The 18,832-nt window shown below is 35.2% G+C and overlaps 1 protein-coding gene across 1 annotated transcript in view; it reads right to left on the reverse strand.

Annotated features, from left to right (window-relative positions):
• Positions 1–18,832, reverse strand: part of ptpn3 (protein tyrosine phosphatase non-receptor type 3) — a 363,093-nt gene that overhangs the window by 178,289 nt on the left and 165,972 nt on the right. The window contains exon 3 of the mRNA XM_028817422.2: positions 3,324–3,431. Coding sequence (XP_028673255.2) covers positions 3,324–3,431 — 108 coding nt within the window. The remainder of the gene's footprint in view (positions 1–3,323; positions 3,432–18,832) is intronic.

Raw genomic sequence — 18,832 nt, forward strand, 5'->3', positions numbered from 1 at the left:
TGCATTGGACTCCTGTCTGTAAAGTCGTGCTATTTTCCTCTCACAGTTCCAAAAGTACATGGGGTTACCAAGGTAATATCCCAGCTTTTGTCTAGGTTTTTGTACAAGAGCTAGACAGAACGTTTTTGACTCCTGGGGTAAATGTAGCTTTTTAAATAAGCAGACAGATAAATATATATACATTAACAAAGTAACCAATAAATGCATATGCGGTAAACTCCGTTTTTGAAATTCTCAAGATTCTTTATTTGTCACATGCATAGTTATACAGGACAACACGCAGTGAAATGCATCTTGATCCATTTATCCAAAACTGTGCAAAGTTAGAAGAATATCAGTTAGATTAACAAAAAGTCATAGACTGAAAGATAACAGTATAGTAGAACATAATAAATAAGTAAAATTATGTGAATAAAGTTGAATTAAGTGTTAAGGTGCAATAGTGTAGTAATTATTGTGTAAAACCAAAGTTAGACTGGTGCATAGTTAAATGAGGCAGTTTTTTTGTTTGCGCTACTGTGATCTTTACTTTCTTTTTTTATATTTTCTAATTTTCCTACTTTCATATCCTTTAACTTTCTCCACATGTGTATAGCGCCGTTTTTTTGGGTTTTTTTTTGAGCCTTTCTACTTTCACTGGTTTCATAGTCTCTAACCTGCTCTGCATGTGTTTAGCGCCAACGTTTGTAAACGTCATTATGAAGTTCTACTTTGTCATTTTACTCATTGTTTTTTAATTCTGAGCCGTACAGTACAATACATAGAACAAAATAAATCCTCAATACAGTATAAAAATAAAAATTCTAGAAGTACGGAGTAGAATTTCACATTAGATGATATCACATAATATGATTTGGATTTGTTTTAAGTCCTGGAGACCTTATTCATCAAGCTGCCTCCCCCATTTTGCCATTCCACATCTGAAATAGCGCAAATCCGATGAAAGGACCCCTCATTCCCACGTCCCCATTCATCAGGGATGACTTTACCTTAGGCAGGCAATCTACAATTTAAAGAGATTGTTATTTTCTTGTGAATTGTTACATATGCACTATTTTCACTTTTACTTTAAAAACTTTTGTAAAAACAATACTTGTTTCTTTATTTCCTGCCTCGCGTGAGGATACATCTCTTTCTTCCCGGACGTATAATACTGCTCGTGTTGTGAAGGGTGTTGCGGCTGAACGTATGCTAAGGATATGCCTTTGGATCATTTGCTGTCTTTTTGCTGCTTGCTAGCTGCCTCTTCTGCCTGTCGCATGTTGTTGTTTTAAGAGCTGGGAACACACGATGCTTGCCTGCCAAAAGCAATGCAACAACTGCTAGCTTAGAGGTCTGTTGACTTATTTTAAATGATGGCTCACTGCCTGGTCTCGCATGACGTTGTAAAAGCAATACCTGTCTTTTATTTCTGGCCACAGTCGTGGTTGAATTCTTTCTTGCAGGATGTATAACGCTGCTCGCGTTCGGTTGGGGTAGCTGCTGTCACAGCTTTCTCCACGTTTTTTTTTTTCTTTTTTTTTGAGCCTTTCTAATTTCACTGGTTTCATAGTCTCTAACCTGCTCTGCATGTGTTTAGCGTCAACGTTTGTAAATGTCTTTATGAAGTTCTACTTTCTTTTACTCATTGTCTTTTAATTCTGAGCCAGATTGGACGTGCTTTTTTTTCAATTCCACTTGTTCCGGGCTGATAATTACTTTCCTTATTTTCTGAATTTGCACCTTGATTATTCTTTTTTACTCTTTTTTCTGTCCAACGCATTTGAGTCTCTTTTCTCCACGCCTGATTGGACGTGCTTTTTTTTCCATTCCACTTGTTCCGGGCTGATCATCACGTTCCTTATTTTCTAAATTTGCACCTAGATTATTGTTTTCCTTTTTAGCATTTTTTTCTCTCCATCGCTTTTGGGGTCTCTTTTCTCCGCGCTTTTCTTTCTTCTTCGTTTAATCGTCGACGTTTCATTTCTACCCTATTCATTTCATTTCTACCGTATTGACCTTATACACTTTATATGCACTGAGAGCCCTGGAGCTGTATGTGCTGCATGACTGCCTTTACACTACTGATTTGTTTTTTTTTTTATATTGCTTGTAGGTGGGTGTGTCTTGCAAGACTCTCGTTCAATGTTCCCGTGAGACGCACCGTGGCAGGTCTCTTTCGTCTCGCGGGTCTTTAAATTATCTTCTGAGAAGATCACGTATCGACAGGATTTCTTTTTATAATAGAGAGATACATTTTTTGGTTTCTTGCTATACATAACAACTAGTTAAATTATATAACAAAGTAACTTTTGCAAACCTGCTTAATCTGTTTCTGGGATGCAGGAGGCTTTCCCAGAAGCACTGAGCTTCAAGGCTGGAATCAATCAATTTGTGCACAGATTTTTTTTTTTTTTTGATTTTTTTTTTATTTACTTTTTTTCAATTCCTATTAGCAGTTCCACTACTTTTAAATCACCACATATGTTCCAGCTGTAGTTACTGTACTGTAAATTTATATTTATTATATGAGAGGAAATTACAAAAATGGATGATTTAAATTTTTCTGTTACATACATTTTATTGCAAAGTGACTTTTGTGATCAGCAGGCCAAAACTGGCAAAATAAACCCAAGTGTTTAGGAAGCATAATTAAATAAAAGTGGATTTTTAACATAACAGTAAAAAGCTGCTTTTAATTCTAATAAAACAAGTTTTTACAAAGGAGCTGTTATCACTTACTTAAAATAGATTAAAGAAGTTTAACATTCTTTTCCTGATTGCACACAGCAAGTTAATATCAAATTATTAAACACAAATGTTCCAGTACAACTGTTTAAAAGTTTATGGAGCACTACACATTCTATTTAAACTTTTTTTTCTCTTTGTTGTAAAGGACATGCAAAGTCCTCTATGTAGTCTATGTACAGTATTTCAGAATCTGAGATGGATTTCAGAGGGCAACTGTGTTTTGAGATGCTCTAACTTTGATAGGTAACTCTAAAATGTTTAGGATATAAATCATATTCTTAAGTTAAACCAGTAGAAAAATGTGTTTAAAATGTTCTCATTATATGGGTTAATAAATTATAAATAATAATTTATCCATGTTATTTACTTAGTGTGAGACAGTAAAACAATGTATTCGTTGGTTTAAAAAATTAAGTATATCCTATGAATTTGCTTTAAAGCATTTTTATAAAATTCATGGTTACAAAGTTGTCAGCTATATATTGTGATATTGATTAGCTGCTATAGATGCATGTAATTATATGACAACTTTTTTATTTTGAGAACATTTTAATGCATACAGACAAATAACATATCAAAAATCTGATACTTACAGCTGACTCAAGTGAATCCTCCTTGTGTTGCAAACTGAAATACTCCTTTTCTATCAAGCCCAAATGGTTATAGGCCAAATCCAGCAAAACTTGACCGGCATCTTGTTTCTACAATGGGGGGAGAGAAAAAAAAAATTCAGAAACAATAATGTGGACTTAATGTAAAGTATAAACCAGATAGGAAATCTCACATTCCTAGACAGCTTATTATACTCTCTGCACATAAATCTAACATATAAATACCTGGGAGTGCAGCTGGATGACAAATTGGACTGGACTGCCAATACTGATGCTCTGTGCAAGAGAGGACAGAGCCGACTATACTTCCTTAGAAGGCTGGTGTCCTTCAACATCTGCAATAAGATGCTGCAGATGTTCTATCAGACGGTTGTGGCGAGCACCCTCTTCTACGCAGTGGTGTGCTGGGGAGGCAGCATAAAGAAGAGGGACGACTGGACAAACTGGTGAGGAAGGCAGGCTCTATTGTAGGCACGGAGCTGGACAGTTTGACATCCTTGGCAGAGTGAAGGGTGCTGAGCAGGCTCCTGTCAATCATGGAGAATCCACTGCATCCACTGAACAGTATCATCTCCAGACAGAGGAGCAACTTCAGCGCCAGACTGCTGTCACTGTCCTTCTCCACTGACAGACTGAGGAGATCGTTCCTTCCCTACACTATGTGACTCTTCAATTCCACCCAGGGGAGTAAACGTTAACATTATATAAAGTTACTGTCTGTTATACCTGCATTTTTATCACTCTTTAATTTAATATTGTTTATCATCAGTATGCTGCTGCTGGAGTATGTGAATATTCCCTTGGGGATTAATAAAGTATCTATCTATCTATCTATCTATCTATCTATCTATCTATATGCACTAAAAGTATTTTCTGAATATAAATTATATTTGTAAGTATGCAGTAGTTAGAGCTCATCAATTTAAAGCGCAGGACATATAAAAATGAACAGATATCGAGAAAAATGTGCTAGTTAAAAACAGCACATCAGGAATGTTAAGTACTGTCCTGTGAGAAAAAAATGAGCAAGAGTGTAGGGTAATAAAATTCTGGAAATTCTACTAATCAAAACTATATTAGGTATCACAGAAAAAACAATCAAAAAATAAAGTAAATAAAAAACTTTTAAATATCACAGAAAAAACAATCAAAAAACCTCTTAATTATGTATTGTATGGTGACCAATATAAACTAAACAATTAGCTGTTTTTTGATTTACAAAGTGTTTAAACTGAATAATTATATTTATTACACATTTCATTTAAATGTGCATTTAAAAATTCATTTAAATAGACACGAGAGCAGCATTTAAGCTGAATATCATTTTATATCCAGTTACAAGAGAATTCTTCAGCAAAAATTAAGCATGCTCTACATTGCTTAGATTAGTAGCATTTTGAACAAAAGGTTGACAATGTTTGCTGCTAATTGTCTTTTACTGTGTTGATATACCAAAGCAATTCATCTACAATGCATCATCACATCTAAAACACCCCTGTTGTTTGTAAGATAGGACTGCAGAAACTTAGCATATCACCAGCACAAGCAAGAAACAACTGGAAGGACCTGTGTACTGTAAAATGGAAGAACTAGACATGCCCCCACTCAATATGCTTGATGGACATGGCTTTCAAAAGCTTACTGCCTGAATTTATAAAGATTAATATGATCATCATGAACTACTTTATTTATCTTACCATGTACATGTAGGAACATTTTTCACAGGCATTTTATGTTCAATAACTGAAAAATACTAGTAAAAATTAATACTAAAAAGTAAATTCAAAAGAGTATTACACCAGAAACAGATGAATTAATGAATACCAAGATTATTCATTTACACAAATTATTTAAAGTAAACCAGGTTAATCAAAAAATCACTTTGCCAGGTCTGTGACATTTGCTGTTGTGAGACTTATGTTTGCATCTGTCTACGCAGGAAATATTTGCTGGTAAATAACACTTTACTGGAAGGTAAGATTTCCTGAACTGGCCAAATTGTTTCAGAATCTAAACTTTACAATTTTTTCCTAAATCTCTTCCAACTCTAAGCCTACCATTTAATCCATTATTTCAGAATTCCTGTTGTTCTTAAGGTGCCTCAAATAAATAATTAGTCTTCTTTTTTTGTTTACATCTGTGTCCTAATTCAAAATTAGCCACTGAACTGGAAAAACCAGAACTACAGTAATTACTTAAAACTAGTGAATACATCTTATTTACTCTGATACCATTCAAATGTGTCGCATGTACTTTCACTACATTTATCACTTTTTAGTTGTTATACTAAATGTACATTACTTTGGTTTTATAAGTCTTAAAAAAAAAAAAAAAACAGAAATTCAATGTTTTCTGATCTGTTTTTTGCAATTAAGTATGCTGTTTTAGAAGCCTTACTAATTGCTATTCTCTGTGATTTTACGCGTCTGCTAACACATTACATGTCACTTTAGAGAAATTTGTCTTGTGCTTCAAAAGATTACAAGCCGAGTTACATAAATGTCCAGCCAATGTCGAAGTTCTGAAGTATTAATTAAATAAATGTTAAAGTGATATAAAAATATGGAGAAGTACATTTCTTGTTCTAGGCAAGTCACAGGTGCTGAGATAGTCAAATGTTTTGAAACTCAAATTTGCCCTGCAAGACTAAAATGTGTATGTTGACAACCATAGCCCCGGGTTCATGGCTGGCTCCGGTCTTACACCTAGTACAGCTAGGATAGGCAGCTTCTTCCCACGACCTAGAATTGGATAGATGGTTGAAAAGACAACTGTAGCCATCCTCATTACATCCAGAAGATGATTGCAAAGCCTTAGATGCCTTATTGTGTCTGAGTATACTGCTGTAATAAGTGAATAATCTTACTATTATTTCTAACTTCATCAAATACATGCATAATTCTTCAACTTAAAGCTACTGCAACTCACAAGTGATTGGTCAAATTATAGCTCTAAAAGTCTGCAAAAAAATCAACTTTTTTTTATTTCTGGACTAATTTCTCAATATAATATAAGTGACATAAGTGACAGCCTTTTCTTGCATTTAAAGTACAGTTGGGTTAGGCTAAAATATTTCCAAAGATTTTGATGCAGTTCCTGCAGCCTCACGTTGAAATTCAAGGTCCATCAGCCAGCCAGTTATACTAAGCTGGACTATCACATAACATTTACAGCCACCTTCACTAGCAGTACATCTAAACATTTTACTGAGAAGACACAAAAACTAAAAAAGGAAGTAAGAAAAAAACAGCAAGTTAACAATCACAATTGATTTTTGGACCACACTAACTACCGAGGTTAGTATCACAAAAATGTGTCCCTTTATAAATGAAAACTGACACATAAAATCTGAAGTACCACAGGCACAATACTTTTTAGTCAGGCACACAGCTAATAATCTTACAGGAGAAGCAGGACTACATAAACACAGTGTTTGTATTCAGTGTGTAAATTTTCTTTGCAGTTGTCCTTTTATATGTATGTATGTGTAGGTGTACAAGTACAATGTATGTAAATATTTTCCTGCTGTTAGAAAAGTCAAATGACAGCATTTGTCCTATTACAGGTTGAACTTTCCATTCTTTCTTTCACATTTGTTCCATATAAGTTGGATTTAAACACAGCTGTTATGTATGGATTGTTTTGTGCATTTTATGTTTTATTGTTTTTGGATAATTGTTTTTTATATATTTTTCCATTATGTGTGTATTTAAAAGTGATTATATTCTATGCACTTTGTGGAGCAACAGAAGGCAGGCCACATCCTTATGTCATGGCTGCTGGGTACTCCTTCTGCCTGTCAATGTCTGTAGTTCACAACAGCAGCCTATCAAATCATGGATCTCTTACCTCCCACCTACCAAACCCTAGCAATAGCTTCAACGTTTTTCTGACTAATATCCTCAAAGCTTCAGATAGCCTTTCACAGCCAAGAAATCATTAATTGCTCATCTCACCCAATTGCTACTGAATTAGCCATCAGCAGTAATTAAGGTGACCAACTAGATCATTCTTCAGACAACAATCCAACAGTCCTCTGTAGTTACAATGAAACACACAGGAATTATTTTGGGTTTTGTTCTTGCGGATTATGATATCTTCCAGTCAAATTCACCATCTTTTTATATACTGTATACTTCATTTACAGATTGGTGCTTATGCCACTACTGCAACTTTATCAGGGACTACTCAACTCATTAATCCATTAACAACTGAACTAAGAAACTACATATTGTTTGTGGACTTTGTTTTTATGCATCATTTGCTTTACATATTTATGCTTCTGGACTTTGGCTGGAAGTAAAAGTTGTTTTGTGAACTGTTTTTATAGTCTCTTACTGAATGTAAATATACTAGCAGGAGGTACCCGGTGCTATCTGAGGTAGAATAAAGTGCTGTAAATAAATACATTTTTACAGAGAAAAATATTATGGACCCAAACCAAAATTTCATTGAATTAACATGCTTTGGGGAACTTCTCAGGAGTAATTTCCTAATAAGGCTCTGTCATTAAATAAAGTTTCCCAAAGAGAAAAATTAGGTCTTCCCATGTACAAAGAGACTGTGCAAAATCTGGGGTTAGGTTAAACGGTGTAGATATGTATACCAGACAAACATACATTCAGCCTTCTATGTAAGAAATATTACATGTTTTATATGTTTACAAATAGTATTTGTGTAAATAGTATGTGTGTGAATATCTGCAATTTATTTTATTAGCTTTTCCTAAATTAATATAATGTCATTCTGTTAGTAGTGCTCTGTCATTTTTGGTTGGGACCATGGAGGTTAAGGTTTGGTAATTTGCCAAACAAGTATGCTCAGACTCCTTGTTTTGGCAGAATAATGTGATGCCTCATTTAGGAATTGATTGTTAGTTGTTACAATATGTACTTCTTATAATGCACAATACACTAAGCCCACTAAATCAACCACCTCCATGAAACAGGCCCTGGTATTATGTTTTGCTCATACACTGGAAGCTGTAGTCGATGATAGATCTAATATACAGTATCTCTTAACCATGGTGAGAGCATATCAGAATATTCATGAATAACAGTGCTAAATATCCAGGCTTCCAAGCTTATAGTTAACTGATGCCTAAGTATGACAACAGGCTCAATATACCTCAACAAAAATATATAAAATGATTTTCAGTAATGTAAAAAGGCAATCTGTGACACATTTTCACATAACAGTAAACAAATTAGGCATACGTAGAATATTTTCTCTGAAACCTGTCCTTTATTTTCTGAGTTCTTAGCCAGTGGGTCTCTTTTTAGTATTTAATAATTATTAATTATTTAATAGTTAAGCACCTTTGATTGATTATGAAATGTGCATTCCTAGTGACCAATAAGGCATTTAACAGAAATTTACAAGTTTTATCAGTTCAATACCCAAAACTGATTCTGTGTTTAGCCACTAGGAAAACAACTAGTATGTCATTACTCATACTATAGAATTTTATTTTAATGATGTTATGTATTCACAAACAACCCTGGAGTTCCTCATGTTTTAAACCAGTCAGCTAAATTATAAAAATAGTCAGCGAAGGGTCAGAGTTGTAAAGAGATAGTGCCCATGGTATAGTTTTACATTATGTGCCAAGTAAATTCTTCTTGGTTTTTTTTTTAGTTTTTTTTTTAAATATTTGTTTTGACTTTCTACTAGTCTAATTATACATGGCTAACATTGACATTATCACATTACCATTGTAACTTAGTCATCAATAGACACTACTGTTTTAGCACAGCTTAGGTTTAGTAAAGCAAAGTAAATCTTTAATATTTAGCACATTAAATTAAAAATTGAATAGGTAAAACAATCATCTGTACAGTAGATGATGCCTGTAAGGATAACTGAGCATCAGTGTTATCTTTTTTTTTTTTTTTTTACAAAATCAGTTATCTACTGTTCAGCACTTGGATCAATACCACTTTTAGGAGCCATGATGAACCTGAAAAAAATGCAAAGTGTGCACATCTGAATCCTAAACACTTTTTATACTGCTAAACTATTAGTAATATAAATGTATAGCTTACTAAAGCATTGCTGCTGATATGATAGCTAACTAATGGGCTTGGTAGTGCTCATTAGTCTCTTCAGATTATATTCATTAGGCTAATCATTCGAAGAACAGTGAGTTAACTAAAAGAATTATCTAACAAAGAGGTACTAAGCTCAATTACCTAAAGGACATGGGCTTATTTTTGCAAGAAACCTAAAAATCTAATTAAGCTTACCTCCAAAAGCCATCTTCAGCTAATGTGTTTCATGCTGCTCTGTGTATGCTGTAGATTGTGTGCATTTTCATTGGAGGAAAAATGTCCAGGATTTTAAATCACCTGTAGCTTACAAACCGTTTGACCTACTGACCTGAAATTCGGTACACATATACTATGTGATGTCTACTATCCGCTTTCGGGGTAATGATTGACCTCCAAGGTTATTCCTCTTTTTATTTTAGTTTTATTTTATTGTAGAATCAACTCTCAGCAGAGGCCAGCAGAGCGGCCGTGCGACACATGCATATGATATAGAATTTTGGTCATACCGCCCAGCACTAGGCACATCCCATTTTTCTGATAATCATTGACATGTATCAACTCCTTGTTTGGAATCCACCTGTGATCAATTCAACTGATTGAACATGATTAAAAAAGGAACACACTTGTCTATATAACAGTCAACAGCTGACATCGTTCATAAGAGCAAAAACCAAGTCATAAATATCAAAGGAATTTTCTGCAGAGCTTAGAAACAGGATTGTGTTGAGGCACATGTCTGGGGAAAGCTACAAAGGCTAAAAAATTAAGGTTCCCAAGAGCATGGTGGCCTGCATAATGTTTAAATGGAAGACGTTTGTACCAACCACAATTCTTTCTAGAGCTGGTCGTCCCACCAAACCGAGCAATTGAGGTAGAAGGGCCTTGGTAGGAGTGGTGACCAAGAACCTAATGGTCACTCAGGTTGAGCTCCAGAAAACCTGTGTGGAGATGGAAGAAACTTCCACAAAAAAACAGCATAACAACACTTCAATGATCTGGATTTTTTGGCAGAGCGGCCAAGTAGGAGCTTCTCCTTATTAAAAGACACATGTAAACCCACTTGGAATTTGCATAAAGGCATAAGGACTCTCAGGTAATAAAAAACAAGGTTCTCTCTTCTGATGAAACCAAGATTATACTGTCTGGCCTCAATTCTAAGCATCATGTCTGAATGAAACCAGGCACTGCTCATCACTTGTTTAATACCATTCAAACTGTGAACCATGGTGGTGGTAACATCAGGCTGTGAGGTTGTTTTTCAGTGACAAGGACTGGGGTTGGTGGGTGGCTAGTCAGGTTTGAGGAAAAACTGAACAGAGTAAAAATACAGAGATATCCATAATGAAAACCCACTCCAGGACATTCTGAACCTGAGACTGAGCCAAAGCAAAGACAACACAAGTGTGACTTAGAGACAACTCTAGGAATGTCCTTGAGTTGTGCAGTCAGAGCCCAGACTTGAACCCAATTGAACATCTTAGGTGCAACTTGAAAAGAGCTATCCACTCACTCTCTCCTTCCAACCCGGCAGAGCTTGAGAAGATCTGCAGAGAAGAAATAAAGGCAATCGATGAATACAGGTGTCTGAAGCTTGTTGTGTCACACCCAAGAAGCCCGATGCTAAAGATGTTTTAACTAAGTACAGGGTCTTAGTACTTGATGTGATTTGTTGTTTTTTTTTGTTTATTTTTTTTATAAATTTGAAAAAAAATTCTAAAACTTTGTTCTTTGCTCATTAAACGGACACTGCATGTTGCTTGATGAGGAAAAATATGAATTTAAATTACTTTAGCATATGGCTGAAACATAATATGCAATATAAACAAAATTAAGGGGTCTGAATATTTTCTGAAAGCTTTGTAGTTCCCGGAACTTTGAAATTTCACTCCTAGCAGATAAGTGACCATATTTATTCAAAAAAACTGCCCAGGTCAAGAACTGGCTCACTATTCAAATTATAACCCTGACAGCTGTACTTCCTGACAGCAGAAAGACAAACAAGATCCACAGGCAGGAGTTTCACATAATCATAAAATATATATATAATCTCTCTCTCTCTACCATTCACAACAGTTTTAAGTCCATGGGGAAAATGTTTTTAGCAATGCACGTTTCGAAGGAAAATGAATGTATGTCACCACCGTTAAAAAAGTCTGGTCATATTCTGTTCACTTCAAAATGTTTGAAAGCTTTAAAATAACTTAGGGAAAGCTTGATTGTTTCAGAGAATATTTCCAAAGTGCATTTAATGTAAGACACACTATTAAAAAACATCATTACACAAAGCCTATCATTCTTTAATCACAAACTTATCATTACACAAAGCCGATCATTCTTTAATCACATGCTTTTTGCAATGACGCAGATAAAATAAGCATAAAAAAGCCTGGCACAAATAACAGAAGCACATCTCTTGTAACACTGGTCATGGGTTTTTGATGCAAAAAACAATTTACAAGGGAAAAAAAAAGTTGAGCACAAACTATAATAAACAGATATGATACAAAATTAGCAATGGGGGAGTTTGTTGTAAAGGTATGCAGTAACAGTTATGAAGTCACCTCAAGCCACAACTGCCACAAGCTTTACAATGTGGTATGCCATTTCCAGAGGCACTTTTGTATACAGCTTTTAAAAAAGGTACCCTTGTACTTTAAGCTGAATGAACTTTAAGACAATTCACTTTAAGGTGTATAGGAAATGTTAAAAATTAACATTCATTCTGGAAGTGTGACCTAGAGGCTACAGAGCTGTACTTAAACCCACAGCATCATAGGTACAATGTTCAGCACTGTCACTCTTAGAGATGCTAGGCAAGTCACTTCCCCTAATCTGGTATCATATTATAAAAATATATATCTCTGTCCTCCAAAAGCTTATTAGGGTAAGAAAAATGCTACAAATTATTTGTGAGTATTAGTACTTATGACAGAAAGCATAAACTGATCGCAACCATCCACTAGGCAATAGCATTTATACAACTTCAATTTCATATTCAGATTCTCTCTCCAGCGTATGCAGATTTTAAAGGTAATCAGGCACATCACCACACACCTGCTAACATCCACATACTGTATACTTGCTACAGGCTTTGCTTTTAGGGTATTTTACTGGTTTTAGGAGCTCTAGGTAACAAATGTCAAAAAAGGTGACTTTCTCAAGAACAGTCCTAAATAAACTAGTCTATTCATTAGAGTACAGTAATGCACTGTAAGTAGTGATGAAATAAGATTAACAGATGTGTAGTCACATGGAAAATAAGTTCACTATGTGTAATGTTAGTGTTCATTGATTCACCCATTACAAAAACACAAGATCCATGGGAAACATCAAGGAGGAAATGATTGTTTAGCTAAAAAAAAAAAAAAAAACACACACACACAATCTAATATTTTCTCAGCTTTAGCAAGTTTGATTTACTGTAAAACTTCATACTATAGACAAGTTTCAGCCACATAAGAAGGCATAAATTATTCACGGCTCTGAAGTGCCAAGTTTAAATCTTAGTCTGCTCACTGTATTTATGGAGCTTTAATGTTCTCCCCAAGTCCATTCAGGGACTTCCTTTGAGCACTTCAGTCTTTCTTCCACATCCCAATGACATACTACTTGGGTTAACTGGCAACTCTAAATTGGACCAGACCAGAAATGTGTGTGATTGAACTCTGCTAAGGACTGTTACTCCGTTCAGAAATGGGTTCCTGTATTGTGCCAAATTATGTCAGGATGGGCATAAAGAACAAGATTAAACAGGTTGGACAGGTAAATGTTATAATTACTGATGAAATCATGTCAGTGTAGTTCTCACTTGTGGAAATCACAATTGACCTGTCTTTGAAGCAATACTTCTACAGACAATGCCAAATTACTGTTATATTTGCTATTTTATAGTACCTGATCTATTGATGGTGGTAGATGTATAGTAAAACAGACCTAAAATAAAATATTCAGTTCATTCCTAATCACAGAAATAAATACCAGGATTAAAAACAAATTTAAATTGTTTTTAAGAACAGCACACAGTATAAATTGTTGACCAAGAGTTTGCAATAATCACACAAATGCCAGTTTCTTGAGCAATTGCCTAAAAGGCACAATGACACCAGTCACTGTAGAAACACTTGAAACACAAACTTCTTTAAGCATTATTTCAGGGCTATTGCATTAACATCGTAGAACAAAAAAAAAATCCAAACCTAAAGGTGTAGTAAATCACTCACTGATAGAGTAATCTTGCCTCATCTTTGTGCATTTGGGCTCTTTCAGTTGAATTCTTACTTGAAAGAAATAAATATAAATAAATAACTTATTCCTAAATGCTGTCATAAATCTAGGATAGGAGAATGTGGAGCTTAAATTGCATATGCTTCAATATTTACTCATTTTACAAATACAACTTCATACTTTAAACATATTAACAAGACATTCTCCCTGTTGGTACAGAGTTTTTGAATATATGAAGTTTATTTCAACATGATGAGACAAGATACTAAATGCTTTCTGAACATGTTTATGTACAGTATAAAGCACACTTCTCTGTGTATGCTAAATCCCTAACAAAAACAAACATTTTGTAATACCTAAATTGTTCTTAAATTTCAATCAAGCACCTTTATATTGCTTTTTTGATTTCTATAGATTTTATTTGTTGATTTTTACCAATCAGAAAAAGCATTGTTATGAACTACTGTATGTGTATTAATACAATGGCTGATTTAGTACCTATGCATTTGGCTAGAGGAGTGTTAGGATTTAATATGCATGTGACCGGAGATTGGGATGAATAAAAACTACCATGTAAATAAAGGAGAGTACTTAAACAGGAGTAATAGTCAGGAAATTGGTTTAGTTAGTCTAAAACACGCACATTCATAGATCCTCTGCAGACATTAGCAACCTTCTTGATTTTCAATTATTTAAAAACTGTCTATTCACTTTCTATAAAGAATACAGTAATTAAAAGCAAATGCTGTCCTAAGAAAATTTTTGAACTTTATCTTGCACAGAAGAATAAAGACCTAGCAAATCACAACAGAACAATTTGTATCTAGAGTAATAGTTGGGGTGAAGTCTCTCTTACTGAGGCACAGCAGACATGAGTGTGCTGGTGACATTTTGAAGGTGGTCAAGTGAACTAAACTTCCAACCCTATGGTAAGGGCAAAAATCAATTACGCTAAGGTCAGGGCAGCTAGGGTTTGTTTTGCTGTTAACTTCATTTGCGTACCATTCAACTCTTTTTACATTACCTTATAATGAGCCAAAGGATGGGCTCATTATCAGGTAATGAAATAGGATGGAAAAAAAGAATTTATTAATGTATGAAAAATATCTGTTTCGTTACAAAACTAAACAAAGGTAATACACCCATATTCAGTACCAGAAGGATGGACCATATTCAATTTTCTAGCTCAACTCTGCCTCATAGTTTTCACAAACTTCTGAAGGTGTGTGGACTTGCGTTATTTAAAAAAAGTAGGATTGTGGTCCCAATTGTTGCTGCATCCCCAATCACAAAAGCACTTTTTTATGTCATTTATTTGAGGAAATCAACAATGCATACATTCAAGTCAAACTTAATAAATTAGAAATGAACCTCTGCCCAACAGAAAGAGAGGAGAGCAAACACTTTTTAAAAAAAAAAAAAAAAATAAGGCAGGTGCCCAGGGAGACTTTGGGGCTACATGGTGTGCCCTGTTACATGAAGTACATCACTGTTCTCAGACTGGTTTTCTGAAAAGGAAATAAGAATTGAATGTGCGACCACATTGCTATCTGTCTGCTTCTAGTACCATAAAGCAGCCAAGATTTCATTCCTCCAAAAAAGATCACTTGAAAAACTGAACCACCTAATGGACATTAGAATCATGTATGTTCTCTCAATATCAAGCTCAAGTCCCCTTTATGAGGTGGAAAATATAGGAAATTTGGCAAGGTTCCACCCCTATTCATTCTAATGATATATTCTTGCACATCTCTGGACATGGAGCACACTAATCATTTCACCCTTCTTTACTGGCTAAAAAGAAACAACCCCAAAGTTCTAAAACCTTTAAAATGCTTCTCTTGGCACATTCTTTATTTTGACATTCTGAATGCATTAGTAAATCAAATTCTTCTAACTCTAGCAGATAGTATAAATAAAAAAAGAGGAAATCCCATAATTACAATTTGCACCCCAGCCTCACTTCAGACAAAGCCGTCTTCAGAGCCAAATGCAGATAAATAATTCTATGTAGGACTCACAGCACCCACATCTGATGGTGAGATAAGTTATCGCAGTGATGTTACTTTTTCAAACAAGTATGTTAAAACACATTAACTGACCTAAATATATCAAACCAACGAAAACCTTACAGTATCTTTTTATGGTCTTTACTTAAGACTCAAGTTTAAAAACAATTTTTTGATAATCTCTCTTGCATCTAGACTAGGTATAAGATTGACAGTTGATAAATCCCGTACTGACATGAGATTTTTTTTTTTTTAATGTTTCTCATTTGCTACTCTATCATATGGCTAACACACTGACATATTCCCTGAGGAGTATGTTCAGTATGAGAAAGGATGACTTGATCCCAGTCACTATGAACCACATATTCAACAGGACATCAAAAGTGAATTTGAATCATGGTACTGCAAGATGTATTCTGCTTAGCTGCTGGAAAGGTGGGATACATGGAGAACAGAGATATAACAGTTCAACTATTTTTTTATTTACATATATTGATCCATTTATTAATCCACTCCCTAATCCATTTAACCTAATCAAGACTACAGAGGGCAGGGTCCTTCAAAGGTCACACAACCACACTAGCACTCACACTCACTCATACCTAGCTATATAAGAAATACCAATCTCCTTGACCTGTAGCTTTTTGGGATTTGTGAAGAAAATTGGAGTACAAGGTCAAAGTCAAAACACATACATGACAAGAGTATGCAAATTACCTACAAAAAGTGCTTGGATCAAGACTGAATTTCCTTGTGCTTATAAGCAGCTTGCAGTAACCACTGCAATACCATGTAGCTAATGACTTGAAGCTCTCTCTCTTTCTCTGTCTATACATACATATATATATGCACAAACATAACCTACGGAGTATTTTACTTACATACATACACAGTATTATTTAGGGAATCTTAGTTTTAAACTGTTAAATGACTTAATTGAACATCTACTAGAATTGTGAACTTGGTGTGATGGGGTGAGACAGTCAATCCACTTGCAAAATAGGCAGTATAGGGCTCACCTAAGGGGAGCTGTTTTGGTAACTCAAGAGGAATGTGCTCTGGATACCAAGTTTGATCACCCTCTGCACCCCAGACCTCAAAGTCTAATAATACTGAATGTGTGTTATGGACACAGAGGGGCATTCTACAGACCTTTCAGTCCCCAATCCACAGTATGGACACCAAGGGGCACCATTTTGGTAACTCAAGAGTCACACACTTTGACTGGAGAAGGGGTTAGGGTGGTTTTGGTATGCCCATTAGAGCTCTGTTGTTAGGCATCCATAACTGTTCTGAGTTATTCTCAAATCTAATGTAACTTTGCCAGGAATGGTGTACAAATATCATACCTGGGAGTGTTGCTTGTCTGTGAGCACCAAATGCCTGTGTGGCATAAGTAGCTCCATTTGGCCCAGACTGAAGAAGTCATGTGTACCTAGCATGTGCATTCACATCAACAAGGTAAAGGTCAAAAATTGAATGTTATGTCAGTAAGGTGGATCAGCACATACTGGATTTTTCTAGGATATACTAAGGTTACATCTTTGTCACGAGGGGAACAGAGGTCATGCAGGAGGTTCAAAAGCACTAGACAGATATAGTTAACCTCCCCTTTCTGAAAGGCATATGCTCTGAAACCACATAGCTCAAGTGAGGATGGTCTGTCTCTACTTATGTTTACTTATGGGAAAGGCCTCTACTAGGCACCATATAAATGGATTTATACACTTACTGTAAAAACATGCAAAGGCCTTTTTTTTTTTTTTGAGGGGAAGGTTATTCCTTGTTGTACCCTTGAGCTGTTGTTCAGGTGCAAAAAGCTAAGTAATTGTATGCATGCATGAACAGGAAGTTAAAAATATAAACAGTGCAGTTGATCAAATATTACAAAACTAGGATCATCTCTGCATTTAATTAATATAATCAAAGCAACTATTCTGTACATATGCTTGTATATCCACATAGCTTAAGGAAATGTTAGAAATATAGGTTTGCACATATTGTGCTTGGAATTATTTTGCTAAAAAGCATTCATAAAATGCCACAGAGAGCCCCTCATTTCTATTATAAAAAGGACAAGGAGAGCGATTCCCTTTTCATAATACTGATCTTATTACAAAAAGAAGTGGTTTCACAATGATTACTAAGCTTTCAGCTGCAGTACTCTGTTATAGTGCACCTTTAATTATGCACCCATTTAAAAAAGGCTATTCTGCTACTCAGTCACTCATTCTGGTCAATAACATTGTACATGTACAAGCTTGGGCCAGGCAAGGGTTTTAGATCATTGGGTCATTTCACTTTATTCAACTACTATAATATTTGTGGATTATGGTTAAGGATTACTGATGCAGGTAGGTAATGGATGTGGTTCTTGAATGCTGGACCTATGCATGACTAATTGGTATCAGATGTGAAGTTTTGAAAGAGTATGGGAAACTGGAGCTGCTTCTGTGCTTGAATCAATTTAATGCCATGGGTGTGCCTTGCCTTCAACTTGTTTACAAGTTTCATGGACATACATTAAGGTGCAACTGAGTCTCAAGACAGTATTCAGATTGGAACCCAGAATTGAACTATTTGCAAATGAATTTATCCTTTTGGCTTTATCTGACAGTGATCTCTGGTGTGCACTAAGGTGGACTCATTTGACATACACAGGATGAGAAAAAGCACATTTAAATGTGAGTTCAGAGTTTCATGTCAGATAAGAGTGGCATATTCTCAGTAGGAAAGTAGGGTGTAATTGCTCACAAGTGGAGGAGTGTGGTATATTTTCTATAGGTAAGGAGCAACTGGAGTTTAAGTACTTCAGGGGTCTTGTTAAGGAGGGATACCTACAAAGAGATTGGTAAAGCACCTGCAGTTGTAGAATGTGATGTAGAAATGACAGCCAATTCTTTAGCCCATACTTTCACTTCAATGACAAAATCATATCCTCATCCTAATAATGAGTTAATAGTTGTGACCTTAAAAAATAGGGAGTGAACTCACATACAGTACCTCATTAAAGATAGTTACCAATGTGGCCTATGATTAGTTGCTGCTCCATCTGAATCACTTTTAACTCCAATTGTGCTCCTTGTCTCCCCCTGTTTGGAATTTCCATTAATAGAACTTAAGGTACAGCTGAGGCTCAAATAGTATCTAGTTTGGAGGCTAGTCTTCTGCTGTTTAAAGACTTATGTAGAGCCATGGATGGCTTCTT

Source organism: Erpetoichthys calabaricus, chromosome 13, assembly GCF_900747795.2.
Source record: "Erpetoichthys calabaricus chromosome 13, fErpCal1.3, whole genome shotgun sequence".
Classification (NCBI taxonomy): Eukaryota; Metazoa; Chordata; class Cladistia; order Polypteriformes; family Polypteridae; genus Erpetoichthys; species Erpetoichthys calabaricus.